The 17,681-nt window shown below is 39.1% G+C and overlaps 1 protein-coding gene across 1 annotated transcript in view; it reads right to left on the bottom strand.

The window, feature by feature from the left end:
- Positions 1 to 15,034, bottom strand: part of LOC138521059 (uncharacterized) — a 512,462-nt gene extending 497,428 nt beyond the window's left edge. The window contains exon 1 of the mRNA XM_069633584.1: positions 14,821 to 15,034. Coding sequence (XP_069489685.1) covers positions 14,821 to 14,835 — 15 coding nt within the window. The 5' untranslated portion in view covers positions 14,836 to 15,034. The remainder of the gene's footprint in view (positions 1 to 14,820) is intronic.
- Between the last annotated feature and the right edge of the window lie 2,647 nt (positions 15,035 to 17,681).

Raw genomic sequence — 17,681 nt, 5'->3', positions numbered from 1 at the left:
GTAGAATCTTTGGGCAGTTAGATAGGTTTTGAAATATTGTGACAGTTTATATTTTTTTACTACAAGTGTACTTAAGGTTTAAGTACAGTTCAGTTATGAAATTTTGGTTTTAAGAACATTAAATACGCGTTTGTAAGATTAGCTGGTAATCTCTGCTTTAGAGTAACGGTACTATCATTACATTCAAGCCATCCACATTTTTTTTTATATATGCAGTGTAGTGCCCTGAGTTGGTTGTGGCTCCTGCGTGGTAGATTATAGCTATTGTTGTGAAGGTTTTCCTACCAAGTGAAATTTGACCATGTGTGAATCCAGTCAGCTTGCAGTTGTTTTTCGTACCATCTGCATTGTAACATAGAAGCATTAGTATTACGTATTTACTATGTGTTTGTATTAGTAACATGGAGCGATTATCCGAATTGCAGGTAGAACCACACCGTGGTTTGCATTTTGTACAAGTTGCTGAAATGGAACGGATTCACAGTTAGGTATTGATATATAGACAAAGCGCTCATTGGGGATTTGTTCTTGTGTCACATTGTTGCAGAGAGTGCATGTATGTTTCCACATGTATGAAATCTGGAAGATTTCATTTATAGGTATGTTTTTGTTTTCCAGTACTAATAGTAAGTACATTAGAAATTCTTGTGGATCTTCCTGTGAGTTTATAGTGAATTTCACCATTCCAGCACAGTAGTCCAATTGTCATCTTATTCCAAAAACAGTATACGTGTTGTCAGGATTGTTTGCTGCATTTCTGTGAAGTACTAACATTTGCAAACACAATGGGTCTGTACTGTGTAAGTAAATGTTGTCAACAATTGGTGGTAATTGAAATAGAATATTCATTGCTACATTTGCATAGCAATTTACACCAACTATATTTGAGAATTTAAATGGTCCAGGTAGTTCTGTATCTAACTGCTTTTTTTGGAGTTTGTCTTCCTTCTTTAAAGAAGTACCTGGTTTACTTTCCCTAATTGATTCTTTTTTGCTTGTGGTACTTGATGAAGTTTTAGTTTCTTTTAGTCTCTTTGGAGGATTTGCAGTGACATCCTGTTGCATTTCTGTTTGATTTAGTTTTTTTTAGAAAATTTTCCTTTTTGTGGAACAGGATATGTTTGTAGATGGGGGGTGCATAGTGAACGAAGTCTATTGTAGTCTAAAATGCAAGGAACATCAGCGTTTACTTTACTTGCATCAAAGTTTATTAGAAATAGACCGTCAATTGTACGTAGGCGTGACAGTGCTACGTAGCTCATGCCTTCTTTAAAGACTGTGTTACCAATGTCTATCATTGCTTTGTCTAGAGTAAGACCTTGGGCCTCATTAGGACCCAGGCGGTAAGGGGTTTACGGCGGCGTAAACAGCGCCGACCCTTACCGCCTGATTCCGAGGTCCCTTAGCGCCATGGAGGTTTTAACACCTGCTTGTTGTTAATTACGCCACCGTAATTTACGGTGGTGTAATTAACGCCTTCCCCACTCCCATTATGCCCTATGGGGCAAAAATGGGAGTGGGGAAGGGTAAATGGGTTAATGGGGACTTACCGCCCCACTCACCTCGGAATGGGGCGGTAAGTCCGCCAACCACCATGGCGTGAACGACGTTTACGCCATGGTGGTAAAGGTACGACCCAGGCGGTAACTTACCGCCTGGGTCGTAATGAGGCCCCTTGTGATTTATGAATGGTGACTGCGTATGCAAGAGTTAGACAAAATTGTTCTCTGCGTACATACATGTCTTTGAAGAGAAGGAATCGAGCTGTTGAGCGTCCTATTCTTTTTACTTCTGAAAGTTTGTCAAAGAGAATATTGACAAACTGAATTTTGTTGTCACGTGGGTATGTTTGAAAGCCAACAACTGTACCAGGTGCTCCATTAACTAGTCCTTGGTCCACGTCAAGGTTACATTTAAGCATTACTCTGCAATTTAAGGATAATTTTAATATCTTTTCCAAGCCTGCTGTGTTTGAGATTGATTTTTCTAAACTATTTAGTCTTGCTGTGGCTTGGTCACACATGGGTAGTGTCATTCCATGTACATCTAGTTTGTCTGTGGCGCTAATTTCCATAATTGGTTGCATTTCTTTGCTTAACATTATTTCATTGAATTTGAAACAGCTTGCAAGAGTTGGCATTAAGGCCATACAATTGACATTTTTGTGGGCTAATTGTTCCATAACATCTGTAGCACATGCATTGTCACCATAAAGTGCATGAATGTGCCGGGTTTTCAATATTGCTTCTGCTTTTCTAGAAAGTATACCAACTCTGATACTTTTTAAGATGTTGGCATAAGTGAGATCTGCAGATTGGCGCATGTTTTCTGTTAATTCTCTGTATTGGAAATGTTGCCAAAGGTTGACATTTCCAATGCTGCCAACAGTTTTATGGCAGAGTTTGTGTCCTAATGTTTTAAAAATAGGCTCACCTTTTACAGGTGTCAATTCAAGAAGATCTCCGAAAACAATGATGTGTTTTCCTGCAAATAGCTCTTCATAGTTTGTTTTGAGTACTTCTTGTAATCTGAGGTGAATAAAAGCCAAAATTAGGTTGGACACCATGCTCACTTCATCTATTAGTAGCATTTTCATTTGTTTCAATACTCTGCGTACTTCCATTGCAGCTTCTGCAGAACGTTTGTAATAATCTAACTTGTTTTGGTGTTCTACTGGCAGGAGTAGTAATCGGTGTAAAGTGACACCACCTATGTTGTAGGCAGCTAAACCTGTGGGGGCAGTGACAACAGCTGACAGTTTGTTGTTTGTCAATTGTTGAAGGAACTTACTGATGATTTTGATTAGGAATGTTTTGCCAGAACCAGCGTCACCACTGACATACAATAGTATAGGTTTGTAATTTTGGCAGGTGCATTCTTTGTTTTCATGTTGCACACCATGTGCAATTTTATTTGTTATTTCTTGAAAAATGCTACGTTGCTCTTTGTTTAGTTTTGATCGTAGTGTAGTTAAGTCTTCTTTATCTTCATAGTGACACATGGTGTTTTCTACTTCTATCATAGCTAATTCTGCCTCATTTGTTATTAGTGGTTCTCCCAGTGGTTCTTGGCTTCCTGTGAGAGAAGGTTGACTACTGTCAGGAGTGTCCTTATCTAGTTGGGCTTGGAGTTCCTCTTCGTGTTGCTGTTCATTGTGCAACATTGTTTTGTACTGTGCAAAGTTGACATCAGTTATACTGCTTTCATTGGCTTTGAAAGCATCTTCATATGAGTCATAGGTATCTAGTATTTCTTCTTCTTTTCTCCATGGTTTGAAGAGTTGTAGCAGGGACATGTAATATATTTCTTTATGTTGAGGAGTCTTTAATGACAATTTGATATGATTAATTAAATTTGGTTTGGTGAGTTTTACTAAACTGCCATCACAGTTTGTCACTTTGTATTTACGGTTTTGCTCATCAGGTTTTACATTATTTTTGTATGTGTAGTTTTGGGTTATGTGGTATAGACACATGGTTTCCAAAGTGGTACTCCTGTTTGGGTAGTATGTGTCTAATGAATTGTTTTTTAAAATGTCTTGGCTGTTGGGATCATGTTTGGCTATTGTTTCTATATCTTCGTGTGATTTTAGAACTAATTTTCTAGATTTAGCTGGACCAAGACTTAGCCATACTATATTTGCAGATTTACCATACAATGCAGTCCAGTAAATCGATCAGCTGCTTCATAGGATCCACATTCTCTATGGGACAGCATTTTTATGCCCAAGCTGTATAATTTCTGAGACACTGTTTTATCTGATGACAGGTCATTCCAGAGGTCTTGGAGCTCTGTCTTTTCTGATTTGGTTAAGTATGCTGTGACATATCGTGCAACTGCAGTATAATTGTCTGCAATGCACTGCACATCTATGTTTGCATTCCACAAGTGGGCAATGATTGCATTGTAATCATTGATATATTTTCTTCTTCTTTTCTTTTTATGCAATATGTATTTTTAGGTGACTTACCTTTAACACTATGTCTAACTGAAGACATGAGGTTGTTCACTTGACCTGTATTTGTAACTGGTCTAGGGAAACCAAATCGGCATTTGGTGTAGTATTTCCCTTTGTTTTTGTATTTGCGACGACAATATTTGCCACATTTGTGTCTTTGGAATTGTAAGATTTTTGCATGAAGATCACTATTTGTGGATTCTGACGGAATTTCACAAGTGACATATTTTTCAATAAACTGTAAAACAGTGGCATCACTGTCTTGACCAAATTTAGGAGCATCTTTAATCCATAAAAGCATGTGGACATGTGGCGCTCCTCTGGCTTGGTATTGTTTTCTCCAAAAGAAGTCTTGCCCTTCTCCAAGGGGAGGAACAGTTTTATTACAAATAAAATGTAGCATAGCAATGAAGCGATGGTGAAAATATCTAGAAACATTAACAGGATCCTGAGAACAAAGTTCTCCAGGTGTTAGTATATCTATGTTTGTTTTGTTTTCGTTTGATATGCGTAGGAAAGCATGTAAATCTTCCCATGCATATTCTGCGCAACTTAATGTAACAAACCAAGTGGGTGGGCCAAGGTTTCTGATCATACAACGTACATCTCCATGGCATCGAAACCAGTACTCTTTAGTACCTCGCATATTTGCTAATAGATTTGTAAGATTTGTCTGTAAAACCTCATCTTTTTGTTGAACTTTTTGTAATAATTGTGTGGCTGTCATATTTTGAAAGTGTGATCCTGATTTTAATATGTGTGCAACTCCGTAACATAAAGTTGCAAGTTCACTTTCAAAGAGTAGGTAGAATATGTATTCCACATTTTGTCGAAATCTGGGATCTTCAGAATACATTCGTAATGAGCGATATTCTGATGCTGATATTTGAACAGGTCTATCATCGTATCTTCCTCCTTTGCCAGTAGGAAAGAGTAGAGGAAAAGCACGTGCTTCTCTACTTTTTTCCCATATGCTGATTGGTGATCCTTTTGTTTGACGCATTTGGTAGGTTTCCAGTGCATCTTCTATGGTGTCATTAGAGTGCAATGGGTGAATTGTATAATGGTCTAAAGTGTTTGCTATTGTAGCAGGATCTAGGAGCTCAAATTGACCAGTTTCTTGTGTCTCTTGAATTATTTCAGTTGTATCTTTCAAGTTTTCTTCAATATTAATTTCTTTGTAATAATCATTATTCTCTTTGAGATATTGCAGGCTTCTCTAACTTTATGTAAATCTACCAGTTGTTGCCAAATTTTTTTGTCTTTTGTAGGTACTCCATTTACCAAGATAATTAAAGATTGTTGCATTGGACGTTGCACTCCTAGAGTGTGCACATTTTCTTTTAGATCTAATGGTAAATACACTACTTTTCCACGAATACCTTTCACTAATTCAGAGGGAGGTAATTTTGCAGTTTTTGGTTGAAGGCGTATTATTGCTTGAAATGGATGAACTGTTTGAATTATGATGCTCTCATATAAATTAAGTTGTTGAAAGAGTTTTGGTAGTGGATGTAATTCCAAGTTATTTGAGATAGCATGTGAAGGAGTTTGGTTGTTGTCAAGTTTGGTAGTGCAGTAACTGCAAAGTATTATGGGGTCAGTTATTTCGTTTTTGTTTTCTGCTATAAGGTAGAGAGCTAATTCAAACCATTTAGAATCTTCATTGTCTTCTATTTTGTATGAAAGGTCTATAGTTTTTGTGTTACTTTTATAACACGTTCTGCGGCAACATACACACACGTGGTTTGGTACTTCAGCTGAAGTGCTTTGAAATTTTAGTATTTCTTTTTTGTATGTGTGTAGTGAAAGGTTGCCATGTGCAGATTTGTTACAAAGTTGGTTGACAGCTATTTCATCTTGTAAGTGGGTTTCATTTCCAAAATATTTTTTGTGTATATACTCGATTTCTTCTAGTAGGTCGTTTGGTGTACCATGTAGAAGAATGTTATTTAAATTGGCTAGTGCTAAAGCAGGACTTTTTGCATAATACAGTTTATAAACTAGATTTCTTATACTTGCATGATGTGTTGATATCCTTTTGATATCATGGAAGGTTGTTTTGCAAGTAGCTCCTGATATGCAGGCCAACGAATGTCCTTGCAGTCCTGTGTGCTTGCGTACTGGACAAGCATCCATACTTTGCAGTATTTTAATTTTGATTTTGTGTTTGCTTTTCACATATTGATTGAGGAATAGGCGTAAAGATTTGAACATTTTTTTGGGAATGTTACACATTGACGTGCATGGCCATGTGTAAATTAGATGTTCTGATTCAGTCGAATGGAGGGGTAAATCTAAGTTCTCAAGGCATATTTTTGTAAGGAGTACTTCTTGTTCCATTATGGTATTATTAACTTTTTCATAACCTCGACCACTGCTATGTATGGCAATTGTATTTGTTTGTTTTTGTTTGTACGCTTCTTCATTAAAGTATGGTTCTGTGCTTGTAGTGTGACTCCATTCACCTCCACAGATATTTAAGAAATTATTTCTGTTCACATTTCGTTTATTGAGAAGTCTTTTTTGAAGTTTAGTTATTAGTTTTGTTAGTGGTTTAATTCTGTTTAACACAACAATAAATAAGTTTCTTTTGAGAAGAATTGCGCTGTCTATGAAAGCTTCTAAGATTACTTTCCTACGATAGGTTTGAAATGTTGAACCTGGTTTCTCTCCTGTTTTTATCAGATTTTGAAGGACTTTGTGACGGAACATTTTGGCTAATATACTTTTCTTGGTATGCATACTTTGTACTATAGCAAGATTTATAGAAGACGTTTTATTTGTAGTGATAGTTGATTTTCTGTTAATAGTTTTTTGGGTCGTTTTACTTTGTGATAGAGGAGGCAAAGTTTTTGCACTAGAAACTTCTTCTGTTTCACAACATGACTGTATTAGCTGCTGTGTTTCAATGTTTTTTACAAATTCTGTTATAGATGGTGTTTATGTTGGAGACATTTCTTTTCATTTGCTCTACTTCTGCGTCCCTTTCTACGGAGTTGCTTTTTGGTGGGCATTCTGTAGCGTCTGTTGAAAAAAATACAGAAGGTATGGGTTGGGGTTTTCTGCAATGCATGTGTGTTGTGTGCATGATTGTTTGAGTAAAATTATAAAGATTTATGCAATGGTGTGTGATTGTGAATTGGGAAGTTGAACTACTAGGGATGGGTATATTTCAATTAATGTGTTACTAAACTGGGGTTCAGATGACAGAAAAAAGTAAGCCGGTGGTGTGGAGAAGAATAAATAATATAGGTAAAGCTATACAATTAAAACAGTTGTTTGTTCTACAACATCTATATTCTAGCGGCTGAGTTGGGTAATTTGTGTGCCGAAAAATAGGAATTTGAGGGCCATTCTGACAGGACATCACTGTTTAAGACGGGGGGGATTTTTGGTCAGAATGGTGCAGAATCTCTATTTTTAGGCACAGAAATACCATGAATGCACCGTACAGTGCGTGTGAGTTATAAATCAAATATTATGGTAACAATCTACTTACTTTTTTTTAAAAATGAGTAGTTTGCTTCTTAGTTGTTCTTTGTAAATCAAAATTGGCTGCTTCTATTCAGGAGAATGGGCTTCACTGCAATTGTAAAAGAAAGAAATTAGTAATTTGGTTGCTATATAGCACTGTTTTCGTTTCAGACATAGATTTTTTTAAATTGAAAGGCTCAGCGCCTTCCTGAAAACCATTAAAACTATATTATGACTAAGAGTAGGAAAGAAAATATCTTTACTATGGTTTGTGGAATTCATAAACTACCAACGTATACCACTATTCTTGTAACTAAGCTTTTTCATGTAATAGTGAGTCATTGTCATCATAGCTCTCAACCATGTGTGTCGCAAAGGCGGGTGAAATCACCTGATTTTGTTTTTGGCGGGTGAGACGCCCATTGGAATGAATGGGCGTGCAGGGTGAGTCAGTCCTTTACAAGGCGGGTGACACCCACCAAAAGCGTGTGAGTTGAGAGGTATGTGTCATAGCCTGCTTTTGCACGTAACAGTGAGTGAATGTCATAGTCTGCTTGTCCTATATAAATGTATGTAAGTACTTATATAAACGAAAAAAATTAAAACCAATTATGTGTTTGTACAAATATTATTGTTTGAGATTTGATCATAGAGTGTGTATGTTATTTTGTGTGATTATATGTCATGTGTATATTTTATTTCAAAAATGTTAGTTTAATAGTATTTGCATGTGTGTGTGTGTATGAAGAAATTAAACGATATAAAGGTTTGTAAGTGACAGGTCATTTTAGGACAATGAAACAATGATCGTCCATTCATTTTTCAGATTATAGAAGGTAAAAGTCGCTTAGAAAATGTGTTCATGTACTGTGTAGAAAATATGCATACCTGTACTTTCTGTTCATGTATATGGATATGGACCAAGCTGCAAGTAGAAATATTGGAGATTTGTATAGTATTTCTCGTAGATCGTGGTTGTCAATGGTATGAGACTTGTACTCCGAGAGATACACCGTATATTTGTAGTGCTGCTCTATGATGATGCAGTTACATGTAGAGTTATTGGATTTGATTGGTGGATGGTCATGTGATTGTTTAGCTACATCCAATGAGGGAATGGCACAGAGAGTGAAATTGAAATGGTAGAAGGGCTGTACATGTTACGATATGTTCGCGGACATGGCGGTAGTTCTAGGACACCGCGTATTACATCCAGGGAATTTGGGGAGGGGAGGTACGGAAATGAGATTGGATGAAGCAAGGGATTGGTCAGTAAAGTTTAGTGAGTGTGTTGTGCTAGGAGAGGTTTTCTCAGATATTGTTTTTGCAGAGAGAAGAACAGATAGCTATGGCTGAGTGTTTCAAAACACAGATTGTATGGATTTTGGGAGACTCGTGGATTCATTGGTTGAAGGTGCATGCAGAAAGATGTGGAGTATCTATAGATCTTGGATTCCCACATGTGGAAGTGCACTGGCATGGAGTGCGTGGAATGAAGTGGTTGGACTTGCTACCTCTCTGTGCAACTTTGAAGATAGAGGAACATCTAGACATAATTGTAATTCATTGTGGAGGGAACAGTTTAGGACATGTGTCTGGAATTTCTTTGCAATTTGCAATGAAAGAAGGACTTCAGAAGATAATGGACTTGTTTCCAAACTCTAAAATAATTTTTTCACGGATTGCGCAGAGAAAAGTGTGGCTTCGTTTTTTCTCATGTGGTCCACAAATGGAGAAAGCAAGGCGTAATGTTAATAAGGCTGTTTGTGCCTTCCTAAGAGATTTTGGCATGTCCTCTTTTAACAATGAAAATATTTAGTTTCGTAGTACATACATTTTTCGCAAAATGGAGTCCATCTTACTTATGCTGGCAATCAGATTTTTCTGAGAAATGTACAAAATGAATTGCAACCTTTTTTAGAAATACAGCATTCGTTTTAAAGTACGTCTTACGTAGTTAAAATGTTTTACATTCAAACATCTCCCAAAGGCTCTTTTCAGAGCCACTACTTCCTGTTAGAGAAAAATGCATTGGTTTCAATAGGGTAGCAATGCAATTGTTTTTCTGTTCGCGGACCGTCCGCAGACTTTCATGAAATGGAAATGGCTATGCTTTATGTATCTTCACTTCTATTTTTTAACTGTGAAAGGCGGCTCTGAAAAGAGCTTTATTATTTTTTTTTTATTTTTGTTATTTAGTATTTATTTTGTTCTTTTTTATACGCGACACACTAGGAGAGGAGGGAAAGGAGGGTAAAGGGAGGGGGACACCAACCACAGGGATAAGAAAGGGCGAGCTGAGAGAGGAAGATGTAGAGTGGGTTTTATTTGGGTAGTGAGCAGGTCTTCTGGTGCTCTGAGACGATCGTCTCAAAAGCACTCCGAAGTCGTTCCCCCCTGCAGAGTACTGTGTCACAGTACACACATACAACTGTGACCCTCGAAAGGTAAGGGTCATCAGAATTCTGTATGGCCTGTGAGGCAGCTTGAGGAAGACGCTGTCCCACAGAGGTGTTCCTTGTGGTGACAGGATCAGGAACGGAGGATGAAGTAAAGGCAATCAACCTACTATGCTTCTCGCAAGGTACAACCTTGCGAATGGCCCCAGTGTGGAATGAGTGCAGGTGTCGCTTCATGGTAGTGGTCCCAAAGCTATACGAACCATGCTTCCCGCGACTGAGTACCACTCATTACAGGTGACACGGTTCGCATGAGACTTAGGACTGTTTCCATGAACGGTAAACAACCGCCACACCCAAGATTCACGCCGAGGGCGGGTAGTAGGGATTTCCTCTACCTCATTCTCGTCATCCTCTTCTTCCTCCTCTGTATCCTCACTCCTGTTCCCCTCTTCAGGCCCTTGGGGAAATGGTGGTGGTGGAGGGGGTGGGGTGGTGCTGAGGCAGATGTAGCACCATGTGGTAATAGTCGAGCCATGGATGTCATAGGCTTGGAGATGGAAATCTCAAAATCTGCAAAGTATGCAGCAAAATGCAGTGTGCTCTGTGGAATAGTCAGAAACACAATGAGAATGCGCTCTAGGGGGTGGTCTTATATCGGGGTGCTTGTGCGCGGGTCGCGGGCATGCGCACCATCCGCAAGACAGATCGAACATCAAAAAAGGTTCAAAAAGTCACAAAAACTATGTGGAAAGTTAGGATTAGTATGTGGGATTTGTGGTATGGTGATTTTTTAATGAGAAATATTGTGGATTACTTGGAAATGTACTTTTAAACTGGTTGGGGACACGAACAGTGTCCGCATTTAGAGCACGAGATGAGCGTGGGCGCGGTCACATGATTGTTTTGTGAGCATGTTCGCTAAGGTAGCGGTCGTCCGCAGGAGACCCAATGTACGGACATTGTTTTGCGCATGCGTGTTGATGTTCTGCGGACAGTGTTTGGGTCCTGAACTAATTAAAAGTGCGTCACATGTAAAACGAACAGTTACAGACAGCCGTTTGTTCTTAGCACAGTTTAATTTATTTGCTAACAATACGGACATACATAGCGTTTCAAGCACACCTCCATTTTCGTTTATTTACGAACAATTCAGGACACCACAAGTGTTCTTAGAACAGTTTCTGTTTGCTATCGAACACTACGAATAGGCATAGTGTTCTTAAGGACACCTCCATTTTCGTTTATTTACGAACATTTCAGGACACTACGAGTGTTCTTAGAACATTTTCAACTTGCATGAGAACATTACGGACAGATGTAGTGTCCTCAGGACAGTCACATTTTCGTTTCTTTACGAATATTTCCAAACAACCGCGGTGTCCGTGGACACCTAAATTGGTTTTATCACAAGGAACTGAAAGTAATTACAACACAATATAAGAAAAGTAACTTTATTTCATATATGTATACAATTATGACTGGGAAGGTGGGGCAGAAACGGAAACAAAAACAGGAGAATTAGGGATTTCTAGATAACTGGGATCAGGTGAAGAAGGGAAGGAAAGCTCATCGAAACGCTTTGGGCCATAGACAGGGTTTGGGGTAAACTGCGTGGGATAGGGTGAGGGGGGACAAGTGCAGGTTGGACAATGGTGTTCTGTTGGGGGTTTCACATAATTTTCCACAAAGTTTTTCAAATCCATAACATTTTGCATAAGGTCGTCCATTTTCTGATTAATCTGCTGTAGAGTGATATCCTCTGATTGTTGTTGTGAGATGCTTGGAATTTTTGTATGGTCTGTAATAAAAAAAATGTATATGTTAAATGTATACAGAATAATATTTATTAATTGGTTTATATAGTAAAGTGTGTACCATTAGGTGGACTATTTTCTAACATTTCCTCTCGTGGGAAATGCTCCTCTAGCCAGTCGAGAGTACTACACATTTCTGTGAGAAAACAAAAAAGTAATATGTTTTTTTTTTCTAATATAGAAAGTTTATAAATATATGAGTAAAAAGAAGTGCACTTACTATGTCTGGTGAGATATGTAATCAGTAGTGTATACGTCTGGTCTTGCTGTTGGTTGTGGAGCGTCTGTGAGGTAATTATGGTGGAAGCCACTTTATCTTCTTTTGGTATATTCCATTTTAAAAAATATTGTATTTACATGATTGGTTAGTGTGTTACATATATGGGTAACATTTTATAAGTATTACTACATATACTTTGCATGTGTGCTGCTTTGTGAATGTGTTAAATATTCCTATGTTATGATATAACTATTACACATACCTCCCCAGAGTTTTTAGGTGGTGGTACTGTTGTCCAAACATGTCTGCGGACCGTCAAATTCAGTAGAAAGGGTTCAGTATGTTCCATATTATATGTACATAAAGTCAAAGTTATTATTGTTAAGTTGTGCTACTAAAAACCTATGAAATTCAGTGAAAAAACGTTGTTAAAGGGACTTTATGGTTCAAAGTAAAACCGAAAACTACCTGAAATTCGGCAGTTATGGTAAGATAAACAACCATAACTCGCGCCGCCACCGTGCACTGCTAAGACTAACACCCAGGACATCAAAGATGACATCACAAATGTAAGAAAACAATTCTCAATCTTTTAAAGGCCACTAGCCCTAGCATGCTACCATGGATGTATGTGATTTCTCCAAAAATATTTCACCTAATGAAGATTTCATCGAATCCATTTCACAGATAAACAAAATCTTATTTTTACTTTTTCTACTCACCCCTCCCCACCCTAATTTATACCCTTACCCCACACCCCACATATTATGCATTACACATGTACCATTTCCCCTGACATTTTCGGTGAAATAAATTTGGTGAAATCTCATTAGGTGAAATGGTATTCGAAGAAATCTACGGTAACGTGCTACCATATCTCGCACCAAAGGAACCAGTTGGAACAGCCTTACCCTGCTAAACCATAATCATATGAGGGACACAGGAATGTCTCAAGTTGTGTCCACTCTAAAAATGCCCCTGATCAATTGACTCATCTTCAGACCTAGCCTAGAGATATGGTCGCCCCACTTTAATACCTAGGCAGTCAAACGAAGCGCAACATTCCAATTGTTCCCCTGCTAGAAACATCAGCAGGCAGTGCTTTAACTCCAAAAAGACACAAACTGTAAAGCACTCATGACTTTACACCCTTTAATCCCCTGCCACTCATTTAATTGACATATTCTGTGATCAGTGGCTGCAATGATCTACAAGTCTTTGCCCAGAGAACATTGTCACCCTGGCAATATCTTTGCGTATAATGGATCTTCGTGGTCATATGATGGAAAAATGCAGGTAAAAGTGGCGCTAATCCCACTATTGTCCCTTTTCCCACACCGGAAAAAACAAGTTTGCCAGTGGGGGCACTGATTTACCTCCAGCCAAGAGCTGGAGGTCAATCTTACCCCCACCCCCCACCGGCAAAAAAAAAAAATTATTACTGACACCGGTAATTCCGGTGCCAGTAATTCCAGCAATCCCCTCCATAAAATTACTCCATGGAATGGGGATTTACCACCATTGCCGGCACTTGAAATATGCTGCTAATTCTGGCATTCCAAGTGCTGGAAATGGTATTACCATTTTGCTGGCATCCCGCTACCACCAAATTGTAATGACCGCCTATATCTGAACATACAATTGCCATATCTGGGAACACAAGGGCAGTAGAAGGTGATATGACAATATTTTGCGTTCTAATGGCTGTACCTGGACATATGACAGGAGTTCCTGAGCATTTAATATCAGTAGCTCGGTGCATGATAGCAGTATGTTAGAACATGACACCTTTACCAAGCATTTTGTGTCTGTGTCTATACATGGAAGGGCAGTTTCTCTCCCAGAGCTGCCTGCGCGTCACATATGATGGATATTACCAGGCATATAGAAACAGTAACTGGACATGTAATGGTGGCATTTTGGCTCATTATGGCCGCATCTCGGCAAATCATGAATGCATCATGCTATCATACGGCTGCATCTGGGCATCCAGTAGCAGTATCTGGGCACATGATGGGAGTCGTGCACCATACAATGGTAGGACTCACACGCATGACGGTTGTCTCTGGGCTGATGCTATAGAAAGATATACATTTACAGGTTTTGTTGATAACTACACATGGTATAAGATGGCAGTACTTGCCATATGACGGGCAAACATGTGTAAATACTGAGAACATCTGATATCGGCTGTATGTGATAGTGTCAGTGTCAGGGCAATTTTATGACTGTGCCTGTTAATTTAGTAACAGGATAACCAAATTACGGAAGTATGTGGACAAATGAGGCCAAAAGCTGGCATATAATGGCATGTCTGTTTATATGACTTCATTACCTAATCCCATGATGACTGTTCATGGGCATTTATGCTAAAACCTGATATATTATGGCACACTGATGACATATCCTGACTGCACGTCTGGCAAATCCCTTAATCAGACTACTTAATGTACGCAATTTTCACTGTTTTTATTGAATTTGGCAATAATTAATAGATTTTACACCTGTAGGGGCACTTTCCACATACTTTGATAGAAGAAGCGCACAATCACTTGGGCAGAAACAAGTCTAGGATTCACAGAATGAATGATAGGTCAATAACATATAGACTAGCACTAGGCAACCTAGGAGATGAGACAGGGATTGGAATCGTTTCAATCGAAATGTTTTATTTGCATTTGGGAGTGTGAGCTGTTGGAGATGGACTACAAGACGATGCTCTGTTTACAGTTAGACCTTATTTAACATGTCTGGTTAATTTAGAAACTGTGATTTTGTGGAAGTCAGGCAATATTTATCCTTACTATTAATTTCAACATTTCAGACATGTTCAATTAAAACATTCACACCCTGCAGATTCAAGTATGATCTTGTTATCTGATCAAAAAAAAGAAACAGACTTTCCTGAATTGAATTTGAACTTTTGATGCCTTAAATAAGTCACCCTACCTGATAGTTCTCCATCTGATGGCATCTAATGTGATATTAGGAAAAAGAATAGGCCATCACTGACCCCTTCCCTTCCGGGGCATCAGGGTTCTGGGTTGTGACATGATTGTAGCAGTAGTAATCTCCTCCACCAGTGCAACGTAAAAACTAGCAATAGTTAGGCTCCAGCAGTAACTTAGCTTCCACCACACCAAGTCTCCAAGCCAAGAAATGTCTGGAGAGGCGGCTTTCTAGAACACTGGTCCTTGACCTAACAATGGATGCTAGAGGGTTCTAAGTTGAAGACACTAGCAGGGGCCCCATGTGCTTCCATGGCAACAAGCTTAACGCTACCATCCCATAGGATGTCAAACTTTCTTAGCACTCTTATGTTTAATAAATAATGCACGATTGAGAGGTTTGTCAGAGAGCCTTCTGGAGGCATGTCTTGACCAGCAAAGTTCAGACCGGTTGTAGTGCAACGTGACATAAAAATATATCTCTTCCTTGTCTCAGACGACTTCTTCATTTATAAGCATCTGTGTGTTATGTTTTATGATTGCCACATTAAATTCAATAACCTGCATTGACACACTTTTTTTAAGGGGTATGGCTCAACGCAATTCTTAGATGTATTTCATTTATGTATGATAATGGTCAAAAATACAAATCATTGGGGCTCATTGCGAGTGTGGCGGTATTCCAGCAGTAAATCTGCTGGAATACTGTCAAACAGAATTATTGATACTTGTAGTTTTGCAGTGTGGGAATACCTCCACTTATTTTTATCGCACTGTCAAACTCGTAATGAGCCCCACAGAGGCTCATTACAAGTTTGGCAGTATTCTGGCAGTAAATCTGTTGAAATACTGCCAAATGGAATTACCAATATCGCCACTTGGTCAGGCTGTATTACCACTGGAGGTATTACCTCTGGCAGTAATACCACCGGATTACAATTGGCAGTTTGGCGGTTTGGGAATTACCTCCACTTTACCTCTCAAAATTGCCAGTATTACAATCCAGAAATTCTACCAGAGGTAATACTGCCAAACTTGTAGTTTGGTGGTGGGGGGAAAATGGTGAGGGGGAAATGGAGGCAAACAGATTACCTCCACATTTTCCCACACTGCCAAATGAACAATAACACCTAGACTGGCGGGTGCAGGGAGGGGGCGTTAACAAGGCCTAAGGATTCATTGTCACCGGGTGACATCCCCCATTAAAGAGTCCCGTAGCCAAAATCAGGAGACTCGCAGGCAACCTGGAGTATGTGCAGAGTGTTGCTACGGATCAGCAGTAAAAATAAAGAAAAGCTTATTTAGAATCAGGAGCAGACAATGCTGTGGAGTGCTGAAAAGTGAGGCAGTGGACTACCAGGAGGATTTGTGTTCAGTTCAGAATGTTTTGGAGAGGTGCGGATGAGTGGGGCATCAGAGATAACAGGGAGTGGCTCCCTGGTGCCTCTGCACAATCAAGATGGCGTGAACCGGGGAAGGGCCTCAGGTGGCTGGAAAACGTGGGCAGTACACTGTGTGTTCTGGCTGCATTTCCAGCCACATGATTGGCTGATCACCTTTCCAGGTACCAATGCACTTTATGCAGGTATGTGGGATTATGAATACTACTTTTTATGCTGCTACAAACAATTTGCTCTTTACTAATCGAATATCATTACCAGGTTCTGTTTAGTACCATGCATCTTAATCTTTAATTGTTTCAGATTATATTAATATGATGTATTAATGTTTAGTTTTCTACTGTGTTTTTAAAGTATCATTTCAGTTTCAGATGTTTTTAGTTTGTCAGTTCTTGTTCCATTTGAATGAATAATGTACATGACACTGTTTTACTTTTGTATGTGCATAAAACGGACTATATCATTAGCCGGAATAAAGATTCTGATTGGTTGATTTAGTTTAGAAGCAACGACTGAGAAGGCATCTCCTCCTGAGTTGAAGTGTGGAGTAGCAAGAAGACGGTTGGAGGAGGAACAGCGATTCCTAGGTGGGGAGCACAGCTGGGGTGTAGAGGAAGTAAAAGGGGGTGGGCTCAGTGAGGCACATATAGTGATTTGAATGTGATGCATTTAGCAACTGTGAGCCAGGAGAGAAGGCTGGAGTGATATAATCTGATTTCTGGACGCCAAGAGGAAGGCAAACAGCCACATCCGGCAGACGAGGCAGTCTAGGGGTTGGGCAGGCAGAGTAAATATTATTGGAAAAGTCTGGGAGAGATGAGCATGTTGGTGATGACCATTTTATGTTGGGTGGGGAGAACGAAGAAGCATATGCTGGATACTGCATGTACTTTAGGAACAAGCAATAGACCGGAGTATATTGGGATACCAGGGTTTTGACAGATTTTGAAGGGGAGGCCAGACCTCAGATGAGGAGTTCTCAGACAAATTGAGGTTGACCCCTTTATATCGCTTCTGGTTCTGAATAAATAAAAGGATAGGCCTTGGCTGAATACTCAGGATATTTTTTAACTTTGGCAAAGATTTGGATGTCATTGGCATAGACGTGGAATTTCAGGTAAAAGGAGAAATTGAGGGAAGCCAATCATAGGAATAAGATCATGGAGGAAACTTGAGGAACTACGCATTGAACACGTTGAGGTTGGATTGGGAGAAGGGAGATCTATGGTCTGGCATCTGTTAGAAAGGAGGGAGTCAATAAAGGGTTGTTCAGTGCCTTGAAATCCTGATGCCTGAAGGTCATAGTTGTGTATGGCAAGTCGCTTTTGTATCAATAAAAATCAATCCAAAGAGCCGAAAATGTGATGCACAGGATATGAGAAAAAAAACAATCTATTATAATTGCCAAGGCAGGGAAACATCCAATAGACATTCGAATGCAAGTCGAGAAAATGGTTGGTTT

Source organism: Ambystoma mexicanum, chromosome 1q (assembly GCF_040938575.1).
Source record: "Ambystoma mexicanum isolate Mex_15411 chromosome 1q, UKY_AmexF1_1, whole genome shotgun sequence".
Lineage (NCBI taxonomy): Eukaryota > Metazoa > Chordata > Amphibia > Caudata > Ambystomatidae > Ambystoma > Ambystoma mexicanum.
The sequence above is the reverse complement of the archived record's forward strand: the minus strand, read 5'-3'. Positions and strand labels throughout refer to the sequence as shown.